At 36.0% G+C, this 13558-nt stretch overlaps 1 protein-coding gene across 1 annotated transcript; it reads right to left on the reverse strand.

The window, feature by feature from the left end:
* LOC109835599 (tetraspanin-8-like) lies at positions 2883-3924 on the reverse strand. The gene is made up of 2 exons (XM_020403571.1): positions 3865-3924; positions 2883-3227 (listed from the first exon to the last, which is right to left on the reverse strand). The coding sequence occupies exons 1-2, from the start codon at positions 3922-3924 to the stop codon at positions 2883-2885; spliced, it is 405 nt and encodes a 134-aa protein (XP_020259160.1).

Genomic DNA, 13558 nt, shown 5'->3' on the forward strand with positions numbered 1-13558 from the left:
TAGGGAGATAGGGTTAGGTTTTGGGTTCGGGTCACGGGTTCAGGTTTGGGTTTTAAAATTTTTTTTTTTAGAAAAAATTGCTTGGAGGAATCAAAATAAGTATACGAGGGATTTTGATTGTAACTTAGTTATTCAATGTTAAATGGAAAAATAAGGGATTTTTTGGAACATATATGTATCACAGTTAACCGTAAATGTGACAAATAAGCATATCATGTGATATTTTAATGTTATATGTGACAATTTAATCCTACATGTGACAGTTCAACCTTATATGTGAAATTTAGATCTGATTTGTGACTTTTGAGTATTACATGCGACATTGAGACATCATATGTGACGTTAACGTATTATATGTGAACGTTAGATGTGTACTTCATCTAAAAGATATATTTCTAATTGCGTACCATTCAAGATGTGTATTTCATCTTGTTGAGAATTATAAATTGAAGTTTAGAGATATGGGTTTTGTCCCAAGTGTTGCTCAACGTATTTCAAAATTATTAGAGTTTGTTGCATACAAGTATACGTTCGTCTGTTATGTGTGACTTTTACTCGTCTCATGTAGCAATACTCTATTATATGTGACTCTTATCTGTGTTATGTGATATTTTGCTATTATTTGTGACAGTTATCGTTTATATATGACACTTATTTGTTATGAATATTGAAGGTTTGCAAAGGGAGTCTGAGATTAAAGTTGATCCATGGACAACAAAATCAAATAGCTAACTATGTACTAAAGCAGAAAAAATTCTTCAACAAAATTGCATGAAGGGAAGCACTCTTGAAGTATCGCTGAAGGACATAACCGATAAATTAATATGCTAAAGAACTTTACTTTCAGATTACATTTAATATGCTAAAAAAAGATCACCAAGAAATTACAAATGCATATTTTATCATTTACAAACAGCTAGTAAACATCCAACATCCAACAAATGAAACAGTTACATGTGTTTGTCTAATACTTCTACTCAATCAATGGTACGTTATTACCCCCAAGTACAAAAGATATTCTGGATCGTCAGTATCTAACTTCAATTGTAACTTCTTCCATTCACCACCTTCGCATGATTTGAGCAGCATGTCCTGCTCCTAACATCTCAGATTCCCTTTACAAGACTTCAATATTCATTGTCTCCCTTCCCTCTAGGATCGTCTTGATGAAAAATATGCATGTATGCCACAATCATATCTGTAAAAATATCACATCACTTAAACTGCAGCATATGTAACTGGTAACGAGAATATATCACAGAATACAAAAAAATCACATAACAGCAGTATATGTCACACAAAATACCAAAATATCATATAACAGCAGCATATATCACACAGAATACTCAAACATCATATAACAGCAACATAAGTCACACATAATACCAAAATGTCACATAACAGCAGATGATTTTCAACTAACTATATATTTCCAATTAGCTACAAAGATCTCATCTTTATTTGGTTAATGAAACACAGGCCTCATGCAAAAGGGCAAAAGTATTCAAAAGATTATTTTCAGGTTCTGGATACTTTGTATAATGGGAACTTTGATATTTTCGTCTTATATGTGACCCGACGACTTTACTTTTGACATATCGACTTTATTTGTGATGTGTATGTTATATTTAGCTTGCAGTCTACCTAATGTAAGCTCACAGTCATCGAATCATATCAAGGAACCTTATGAGAGGATCCTAATCGAGGAATCAGAGAGGATCCCAAACGACAATCCTCAAGGAGAGGATGTGTGGATGATGAACGACATAGCAAGTGACTCATCTCATGCGTGACATTTACTCATCTCATGTGGAATGACTCTATTAGATATGACGTATACCTATTGTATATGATATTTTGCTATTGCTTGTGACATTTATTGTTTATATGTGACACATGGCTGTAATTTGTGATAATGAATTTTTATATGATACACAGATATGGTCATATCACTTCTAATATTATTGAATGTTACAACAATTAGATTCGTGGGGGGAGAACACTTCCTATTTGCGATGTGATGTCATGCTGAAGGACATAACCGAGCCACGTGCACTGAACCTATCCAGGATTAACGTTTTCTGGCAGAATTCAAACTCTTTTGTGACTGTTGTCTGTTACATGTTAGTTTTGACATTTTGTTGTGATATTTACTACTTAAAAGCAGAATATATCACCCAGAATGTCACTATGTCACATGAAACCAGCATATATGACATAAGTAAGTATCACATGTATTAATAAACTGGTAAGTATAATATGTTTAGAGAAACTTACGAGTCTTTTTGCGTTCGACAAGAAACTGCTTCACAAATTTTGATTTTTAATGAATCAAAAACAAGAAACATTGACACTTCATCCAAGATCATAAAGTTAAAAAATCTATAGCTGAAAAAACACAGTAATCAATCCAAATCCAGGCTAATATCTACTACGACGTTCATGTAATATGCTAAAACTAATAAAATCACTAGAAATACAGAAATAAAGAAAGATCACAAAACAAGAACGTTAGATCCAAATAATCAGATCACTCGCCCAGTGGAGAGATTGTCGATGTAGCTGATGAGCATCTTGAGCGTCGCTCACTTCTCCTCGAGCTCCCTCAAGATCATCGTCACCCTCACCCACCGCCCTAAGCTCTTTAACCGATGCCTCACGATCAACACCGCCACCGCATAGCCCAACTTATTTTGATTCCTCCAAGAAATTTTCCCTAAAATTAATCAAGAATAGCAAAAAAGTCCAAATCCCGAAACCAACAAGAATTCCTTGCAAATCAAACAAACCCATGAAAACCAAGAGCAACCCAGATCTGAAAACACACGTAAAGACACAAATTCATCTACTACCTGAAGTGGCGGCAGATTCTCCTTCACGAACTAATCCAGAGTCCTGTTGTCATTCACCTCAAACTTTTGGCAAACCTTGCTATCAACTAAATAGCTCCTAATCTTCCACCAATTCTTGGAGCTCTCAACCCACTTCTGCAGCCAGTTGGAGTAGTCCCTGAGCCTATACTCCTTGTAGCCCCTCCCGGAGACAACCTCGCTGGCTCCCTTGCTGGTGACGACGAAGGCGAAGACGGTGAAGCAGAAGAGTAGGAGGATGAGGAGGAACATGACGAGGAGGTAGATCCAGAGGAGGAGGTAGTTGCGGTAGTAGGTGCCGACGAGGCCGCAGAGGGAGACGACGAGGAGGAAGACGCTAATGGCGATGATGGGGGTCTGCAGGAGGAGGGTAAGGGGGGGGAAGAGAGGATGAGGTGGAAGAGGAGGGAGGAGGGGGAGGGGAGGGAGGAGGCGGACGGAGCCGAGGAGGGGGTCGGGGAGGAGGGGGGATGCGGATGAGGAGGGAGGAGGAGGGAAGGGGAGGAAATGGAATGATTTTTAATTGGGAATAAGGGTAATTTGGGAAATGGTTTTCTTGGGCAGTGTGTTTGGGGGTTGGTTGCACATATTTTTCAATTTTAGGGCTTGGGGGTTATGGTTCTTAGGCTGGGGGTGAGGATGCTTGGCCCAACTATTTTTGATTCCTCCAATCAATTTTCCCTTTTTTATGTTCAGACATAGCTCGACGGAGGGTCAAACGACGACGGGTTCACCCCAAACTTGGTGTGTTGCGGTTTTAGAATATGTAGATCATTCAACTGAGCGGATCATCCCAATTGTCACTCGATATCATGATGATTATACATCGGCGCGTCAAGGAGGGAAATCCCTCCTATGCAAAGATACCCATTAATCATCATATATATATATATATATATATAATATATATATATATATATTTTTTTTAATATTATATATATATATATATATATAATATATATATATATATATATATATATATCTCTATACATACGGCTACATGCCGTACATGAGCCAACTGGCTCAATCGAATTTTTTGCACATTCATAACCATTGGCGATGGGGTAGTCCCGTCGCCAATCAATAATGTTGTTATGATGTGTCACCAAATAATCATTTGGTTAATGTCCAGTACGACTTGCAAGAGCATTAGATGAGCAGATTTATTATTTTTTTACATTTCACAACATCTAGACAGAATGTCGGCAATCCGTTCTTAGGACGCCTCTGCGCATCCTACGACACGAAATTCCGTCTAGGATGCATCTTTGCCGTCTAAGATGATTTATTCTAGAAGGAAATTTTGTCTTAGATGCTGACATAGACGCGAAATTATTTTGATGCGGACCTCCTAGACACGATATTCCATGCTAGGATGTCCATGTTTAGACAGATTTCTTGCGGCATTCTAGCACGGATTTGTCATCACTAGTGCTCAGATTCTACTAGAATTGTAGACTTCGAGTGAGATCAATGTGTTAGAAATAAAACTTTACAGTAAGAAAAATGTAAACATCTGAGCGTATTAAATGAAATGGAGAATCGAAAGTTAAAAAGGATGTAACTTTAGGATACTAAGTTGCAAATCAATCCAATTTCAAATATTAAGATGAGATGAATAAGTTCCAAGTATAGACAGAGATGGGGGATATGACCCAGGAAATTTCATAAAAATTGTTAGTTATTATTTGTTTGTTATTATATATTAGCTTAGTTGCAGGCATCTTTTCTCGGGTTAAACCAACCGTATCTGTCATCGAGAACTCAGTGTACAAAGAATGTTACGACAGACGCTAGGCGGACTAGCTTTGGCGGGGCCTAAGCGCCTATGGCGTTTGCCATTTTTTCATATATTAATTACTCTAATAATTCCACAAAAATATGTTATTAGTTCATGTAAAATTGTACAAAAATTAAATAAAAGAGTTAGATCCAATAATCAACCATGCATAAAATGCTTAAATATCCAAAGTTAGTAAACCAAATATAATAATAGAATTAACTAAATTAACTTAAATTGAACAATGAATAAATTGAACTAAAATGAACATTATTAGCAACTAAAATAATTCAAAAATTGAACTTACCAACTATTTAACTGAATAATTAAACTGAAGGCATAACACTAAAATACACTACATGACTAAAATTAACAAAATTGAATCATGATTAACTAAAACTACTAAACATCGAACAGTATCTAAACTCAAAAACTAACAACATCGAAGCATTCAATTAAACTAAACATATACAAACTACATTTAACTACAATAAACTAAAATTACTCAAGATTAAATTACAACTAACTTAATTGATACAAAAAACTAGATCAATTAAACTTAAATTGAACAATCATTAACTATTTAAATTTAATCATAATAGTGTATAAGTGAGATTTGGCTAAAACCAGGTCAATAATAACCGCTAAAAAATGAGTTTGACATTTTTACTTGTAGGGCGGCGCATGGCGAGAATCTCAACTCAGGCCACAACGGCGGCGGCTTAGACGAGAGTCTGCGACGCCAGGGCGGCGCCAGGGACTGGCCCCAAGAGACGCACATGGCTCCCGGCGCTCAACGGCGGCGGCCATGCCGGCGAGAGGGTGCGAGGCACGGGAAGCAATTTCAAAGAGAAGCAGAGGGTGAGATGAGGAGAGGCTGGCTGTGAGATAGGGAGAGGAGGCGCGGCTATGAGATCAGAGAATAGGGTTAGGCTTCTTGGTTCGGGGTCACATGGGGTTCAGGTTTAGACGCGTATTTAAAATTTTTTTTTTAAAAAAATTGCTTCGGGAGGAACTCAAATAAGTATACGAGGGAAATTTTGAATCTGTAAACTTAGTTATTCACATGTTACAATTGGTAAAAATAAGAGATTTTTTTGAACATATATGTATCACAGTTAACCGTAAATGTGACAAATAAGCAATATCATGTGACTTATTTTAATGTTATTATGTGACAATTTAATCCTAGCAATGTGACAGTTCAGACCTTATAAATGCTGGAATTATAGGATCTGACTTTGCTGACCTTTTGAGTATTACATGCGCACATTGCAGACATCATATGTGACGTTTAATCGATTAATTATATGGTGAACGTTTAGATAGTGTTACTTCATCTAAAAGATATATTTATTGTGTACCATTCAAGAATGTGTATTTCAATCTTGTTAGAGATTATAAATGTTGAAGTTTATGACGATAATGGTTGTCCCAGAGTGTTGTCAACGTAATTTTCAAAATTACTTAGGCAGTTGTTGCCATACAAGTATACGTTCGTCCTGTTATGCGTGATTCTTACTCGTCCTCATGTGCAATACTCTATCTATATGATGACCTCATCTGTGTTTATGTGATATTTTGTATTATTTGTTGACATTATCGTTATGATATATGGACACTTATTTGCTTATGAATATTGAAGGATTTGCAAAGGGAGTTCTGAAGATTAAAGTGATCCATCGGACACAAAATCAAATAGCTAACTATGTACTAAAGCAGAAAAAATTCCTTCAACAAAATTGCCATGACAGCGGAAGCACTCTTGAAGTATCGCCTGAAGGACATAACGCGATAAATTAATATTGCTAACAGGAACTTTACTTTCAGATTACATTCAACTATGCTTAAAAAAAGATCGACCAAGAAATTACAAATGCCCATATTTCGATCATTTTTACAAAACAGCTTAAGAAAACATCCAACATCCAAACAAATGAAACAGTTACATGTGATTCGTTAATACTTTCTACTCAATCACATGGTACGTTATACCCCAAGTACAAAAGATTTCATGGATCGTCAGTATCAACTTCATTGTAACTTCTGTTCCATTCACCACCTTCGCGATATTATGAGCAGCATGTCCATGCGCTCCTCATCTCAGATTCCCTTTACAAGACTTCAATATTCATTTTGTCCCCTTCCCTCTTAGGATCGTTCTTGCATGAAGAAATATCATGATATGCCACAATCATATCATGTTAAAAATTATCACATCACTTAAACTGCCGCATATGTAACTTGGTAACCGAGAATATATCCACAAGTCATAACAAAAAAAGCAGCATACAGTGCTGAGATATGTCACACAAAATACCAAAAAAAAAAATTTTCATATAATAAATAGCAGCAAACGACATCAGAATACTCAAACCAGATAAAGCAACATATCCAAAATGTCACATAACAGCAGAATGATTTATCAACTAATATTTATATTTCCATATTAGCTACCAAGATCTCGATCTTTATTTGGGTAATGCAAACAACAGGCCTCATGCAAAGGGCAAAAGTATTCATAAAGATTAATTTTTCAGGTTCTGTTTCGTACTTGGTATAATGGCGAACTTTGATAATTTATCGTCCTTATATGTGACCTGTATTTTGACCATATCGACTTTATTTGATGATGTCGTATGGTTATATTAGCTGCCACAGTCTACCTAAATGTAAGCTCACAGTTCATCGCAATCATATCAAGGCAACCTTATGTAGAGGCATCCTAATCGAGGATCAGAGAGGATCCCAAACGACAATCCGTCAAGGAGGGATGTCATCTCTGTGAATCGAGATCGGTCATAGCAAGTGGACTCATCTCTTATGCCGTGCCTTTACTCATCTCATGCTCAAGCCTCTATTTAGATATGACCGGGGTTAGTATACCTATTTATACTTATTTTGCTAAAGTTCCTGAATGTGACATTCCCTCAGTCCTTAGGTCCTCACTCGTCATCCTTCTATACTTGGATACTTGTCACACCCATGACTCACTTCGGCGCGATCGCATTCCGACAGATCTTTCTATTTTGAATATTATGTGATTTTCTAGAGTGTTATATTAGATTTTATATAGAATACATCAGAGTATGAGTCATATTATCACTCTAATATTATGAATGTTTACACAATTCCAGTATTCGTGGGGGCTTCGAGAATCACTTCCTTGATTTTCGCCGATGTGATGTCATGCTGAAGGACATAACCGAGCACGTAGCCACGTTGAACCTATCCAGGACATTAACGCTTTTCTGGCAGAATCAAACATCTTTTGTGACTGTTGTCTGTACTGTTAGTTTTACATCTTTGTTGTGATATTTACTACTCAAAAGAGAATATATCACCCAGAATGCACTTGTCACATGAACAGCATATATGAGCGATAAGTAAAGTATCACAGGTGTATTACATAAACTAGGGAAGTATATACTGATTTAGAAGAAATTACGAGTCTTTTTGCGATTCGACGAAGAAACTGCTTCAAACAAATTTTTGATTTTTTAATGAATCAAAAACGAAGAAACATTTGCACTTCATCCATGATCATAAAGATAAAAAATCACTATAGCTGAAAAAAACCACGCTAATCAATCAAATCAGGTCCTTCATATATTCTACTCGAACCGTATTCATGTCTAATCTAATGCTAAGAGACGTAGACATAACACCGTTGAACTCCGACTAGAAATCACAGAAAATTTAAGGAAAGGATCGACAAAACGCGCCCTGCCATCGCCATACTGGCCCGGCCTCTCTCTCTACTTTGCGGTCTGAAAATTGTGTATGATTCACCACCGAGATTGAGCTATTCTGGAGTCGACCCTTCGCCTCCTGTCCCTTGTTGTAGTTGTGCTCTCTGTATGTGAGGCTGTCCCCACTGCTGCGATGAGCATCGTTTTCAGGCACCATGTGCCTGGGTCCGACTTCTGCGCTCGCAGAGCTCCTCCCTCGCAAGCACTCGACTGCGGTCATTCTCTTCCATATACCCAGGCGCCCTCCTTGAAGTCTCTTTTAACGCGATTGCGCTGCGACGGATCAAGCACCGCCACCGCATAGCCCACACTTATTTTGACTACTCCTCCAAGAATCTTCTCTCCTTCTCTCCTCCCCTTACTCAAATTCCTTACATCTCCCACCAACGGCTCAATCCAAACGTCTCAATTAACATACCTGTTCCCAGCAATGCCCAAGTTACCTTGAACCTACCAAGCCAAGAATTCCAATAGCGTTAAACTTTACTTTATAATCATTCCACAACAAATTTTCGGCGGCAATGAAATTAATTCCTACTCATTTGAACCACATGTAAAACCCACAGTCCATTCGAAAGCACACGTAATATGAATCATTCACGGATTTTAACTTCTACTATCCATCTCTTTAACTACATTTACTCATTTTTAGATACTATACCTAGCAATAACTCATCCCCAATCGCTTCAATAGGCGAAGACAACGCCCTACCTCAAATCCTATTTAATCGGCACACTTCGATAACTAAACTTCCCAAACTTAATTCCAGGGCCACGCTCTATTCCTCGTCTGTAACATTCACATCGAACTCTTATGGGACACGTTCGCCTCATATCACGATCATAATCAGTTAACTCTTTGCTCATCAAACAACATCATATATTCCTAAACTTTTCTTCAGGTACGGTCCTAGGCGTCGGTGAGTTAACCATACACAAGAGTCCTCAAATCGCATACAAACATATCATTGTATACGATCGACACTTCTCATACACTTGTGCAAGCTTGGACCAGCCAAGTCTCAGCGAGTAACGTTACCGGGCACCTTCTTCTACGAAGAGGTATATACTCCTTGTCCATCAAAGCCCACCACTTCCAATCGCCGGAGACAACCTCGCATTGCTCCTTGCCTGTGGTGAGGCTGAATCTCGTTTAATCAGAGGCTAATGAATATAGCTTTACGGGTTAATATGACCAAGCGAAGAGTCAGGCACTGTCTAAAATACGTCAACAGTCATGCATTACTCATACGCAGAGCTGAATGACCTAACTCAGTACGTTGAGTTATTATCTTTGGAACAATCGGTGATAATACATTGACGACACCAGTGGTAATGCTCTATTAACAATAACATTCACGACGTATAATCATTGCCTGTTACAACCAGTAGATCCTCACACGAATTGCCGAAAATATTTTGATAAAACCAAAAGGAGCTTGCCCATCGAGATTCAGATAGTTAGGTCGGACAAGCCGCGATTACGTCTATCAAAAATGACCGCAGAGAGTCGTGACGACCACGAGCGAGCGAGACGCTCTCTACACTCACGACGATAGATATTGAGGTGGGTGATGCAGCCACACTAGCAGTGGCGTATAAGTGCGGAGGTGCATATGTCGTGAGAAGCAAGGCACGTTCCGGTCTCCTTACACCACCATCATATCTTGCACCCGAGAAAACAAACTAGCTAACTCCAAGACGTGATTGGCAGAAAGAACTATCGCTACCGGATGTGGTAGGGTCAAACTGAGAATAACCCATAGAGATATGTCCGTGAGAATCGCCAACTCGAAATGGGTATGACAAGGCTTAAGAGTTCTACCTACGGGAGATGTTCTTAATGATAACCCACAGTCCTTGCAACCGCGCAGCGGATCCAAGAACGCAGCCGAGTGACGCCCCACGGCTGCGCAACTCCGGGCACCTAATGGTCCCGTCATCGAAACGGCGACATGACTAGAGGTGCGCCCGGAACTTGTCTTGAGGAATGGGAGGTGAGGAGGGATAAGGGGTGAAGGATAAATTAATGATTTTTAGTATTGGGAATAGGGTGGTAATTTGGGATATGGTTATTTCTTGGGGCAGTGCTGTTTGGGGTTGGTTGCACGCCATATTTTCAATTTTTAGGGCTGTAGGTTATGGTTCTTAGCTGGGGGTGAGGAAGCCTTTGTGACCAACTATTTTTATCTCCCAATCATTTTTCCTTTTTTATGAATTCAGAAAGCTAGGCGGCTCCTGCCTAGCGATGTATGCTGAGCACTGTTCGTTAGCCGCTCATGGAAGCCTAAACTGGGGCAACTGCGGCTCGCGCCTACGCCTAGCCGAACGCCTAAGCGTCCGCCTAGGGCACTTTTTATAACACTGGTACAAAGGATAAGATGATCGGTATTGGGCGGTCACCTAAGGAGGTATCATTCATTCGAGATTATTTAGTAAGGCTTGGATTATTGTCCAAGAATCTTATATTCTAGGATTTAGATTAGGATTATGATATTTTGGTTAGAGTACCAGACTTTTTGAAAGGATTTTTAAACATTTGAATGGATTCTTGGACTCGGTGTGGAATAGTCATCAATAAAATTAACTATTATTTTATTCAATTACTATTTTCTATAATTGTTAATAAATATGGACTTGGTGTGGAATAGTCATTAATAAAATTAATTATTATTTTATTCAATTACTATTTTCTATAATTGTTAATAAATATTATTGTAATTTTCTATAGTTACAATTTAAGATCAAATTATTACAACTAATTTGTATGTTTAAAGATGTAAACATTTATAAATATAATAAATTTTTTTGCCAAACATTGTATATATATACATATATAAAATTAATGTTTAATATTTAATAATTTTATTATTTAATATATGGAATATTAATTATACTTGATATTACTTATTTGCTATATTTCTTATCTAATATGCAAATAAATATCAAATATATAAAATTGAGATGAATATTAAGCACATATTTAATGTTTAATATTTAATAAATTTTTTATATATGATATATAATTAATATATCTAATATCAAATATATTAGACTATTTATAAATGTTAAAGCTACAATGATTAAATAGTATAAAATATTAAATAATATTTAAATTTTAAATTATTAAATATAAAGAATTTGATTACAAAATATTCAAAATTAAATATATTTAATATGAAATATGTTAAATAACTAAAAATAATTAAGCCATTTAATATTTAGTATTTGTTTAGTTAATTTTAAATATCACTTACATTTAACATTTACATATTTACTATATTTGTTATCTAATTTTTAAAGAAAAATTATATATAGTTCATATTAATATCAAATAGTTTTTTATATTTAAGATATGCTAAATAATAAATTTAGTTAATATCAAAACTAAATATATTATATTAAATCTATGAAAATATTAATATTTGATTAAAATTGTCAAAACTAAATATATTTAATATTTTATTATATAACTATAGAATATTAATATTAATATTTAATACTATAAATATCATATAAATATTAGTTCGTGTCTTTTTTTTTTGTTAACATGGGCATATCAAAGGAAGGGGAAAAGAAAATCCAAGGAGAGAGATCATAATCCGCTAACTTTTACTTGGACCTTTATTTTTTAAAATTTTCTTACTAGATTGTATACAGTAGGATTGAGATTTGAATCACCTTCCTCGAGTGCTTGGATTTACTACTTCTCCCTAGGCTTTACAACCAACGTCACTCCTCTTAGAATTGACCACGGTCTCTCCCAACCACTCTTCTAAGTATCCTTGTGTATTACAACGTGTTCTCTCAACTATAAGCTCAAATAATTGATTTTGTTCTCTAACATAATTACTTAACATGAATTAACTCATCATGATATAAACACTTGAATTAAACTAATTAGGGTTTAACATCTTAATTAATCAAAATTGCTCAAATAACCTAATTTATTAATATGGTTAAGTAAACATGATAAATTTTAAATATTGAACATAGATAAATTCATTTAAACATGCTCACATCACTTAGGTATCATCAACCTAGGGTTTAGACCTTTTAAATTAGCAAGAACACTCAAATAATTATTAAACTAGGGTTAAAACATGATTTAAGCATGATTAACAAGTTAAAATGAAAATAAATACAATCCTAATGATCATGATCATCAAACTAATATAAACAGTAACTAAAACTATATATTTTCACATTGGTTTAAAGATTAACATCATAAACTAAGATTTTAAAACATTGGGTTAAGTTTAAACATGAGATTCATCAATTAAATATATTAAATCTTGAATTAACTACAGGAAAATGTTTGTAGGAAGATGATCTCGCCTCAAACGTCGTATTGAACTCCTGAACACGTGCATGCAAGATCCCTCTTCACCAAAGTCGCAAAATCCCACCTTCCTCTCGACAAACGCCTCAAGAACTCTCCCGAATCTCACAAATTATGATTAGGGTTTGAGAGAGAGAGGAAGAAGGGCTGCTAGGGTTTGGAATACTGATGAAAATATGTATTTTTCGTGTGTAAATATGTATATATATAACTGCAAACCCAAATCAAAACAGCCCAAACCCGAAACAGGAAACTCAGTCAGACTGGGAAAATAGACTTCGGTATTTTAGTTGTAACTTTCACGTCTGACCTCAGAATGAGATGATTTAAGATGTGTTGGAAAGATATTAAAGATACCTACAATTTTTGTCTTTGAGTTTTTCTAGATTCAAATTGTATCGATATGTGATGCATATATACTCTTAACTGGTCACTTTTCCAGATTTCTTTTTTGTGCATGTTTAACCTTTGTATACTCTCATATATACTCTTAATTGATCTCAAATCAATTTTTTGCATAATCATTCATCCATAAATGATATTTGTCATAATTAGAGCTCATTTATCAATATAATTCACACTATTTTCCAAAATTCACGGGGTTTTACATTAGACCTCGAGATTGAGCAGCTTGATGTGAAGACTACATTCCTTCATGGTGATTTGGAGGAGGAGATCTATATGGAGCAGCCGGAGGGTTTTGAAGTGAAGGGAAAAGAACACATGGTTTGCAGGTTGAAGAAGGGCCTCTATGGTTTGAAACATGCACTCAGGCAATGGTACAAGAAATTTGATTCTTTCATATTGAGTCATG

This window comes from Asparagus officinalis, chromosome 3, assembly GCF_001876935.1.
Source record: "Asparagus officinalis chromosome 3, Aspof.V1, whole genome shotgun sequence".
Lineage (NCBI taxonomy): Eukaryota > Viridiplantae > Streptophyta > Magnoliopsida > Asparagales > Asparagaceae > Asparagus > Asparagus officinalis.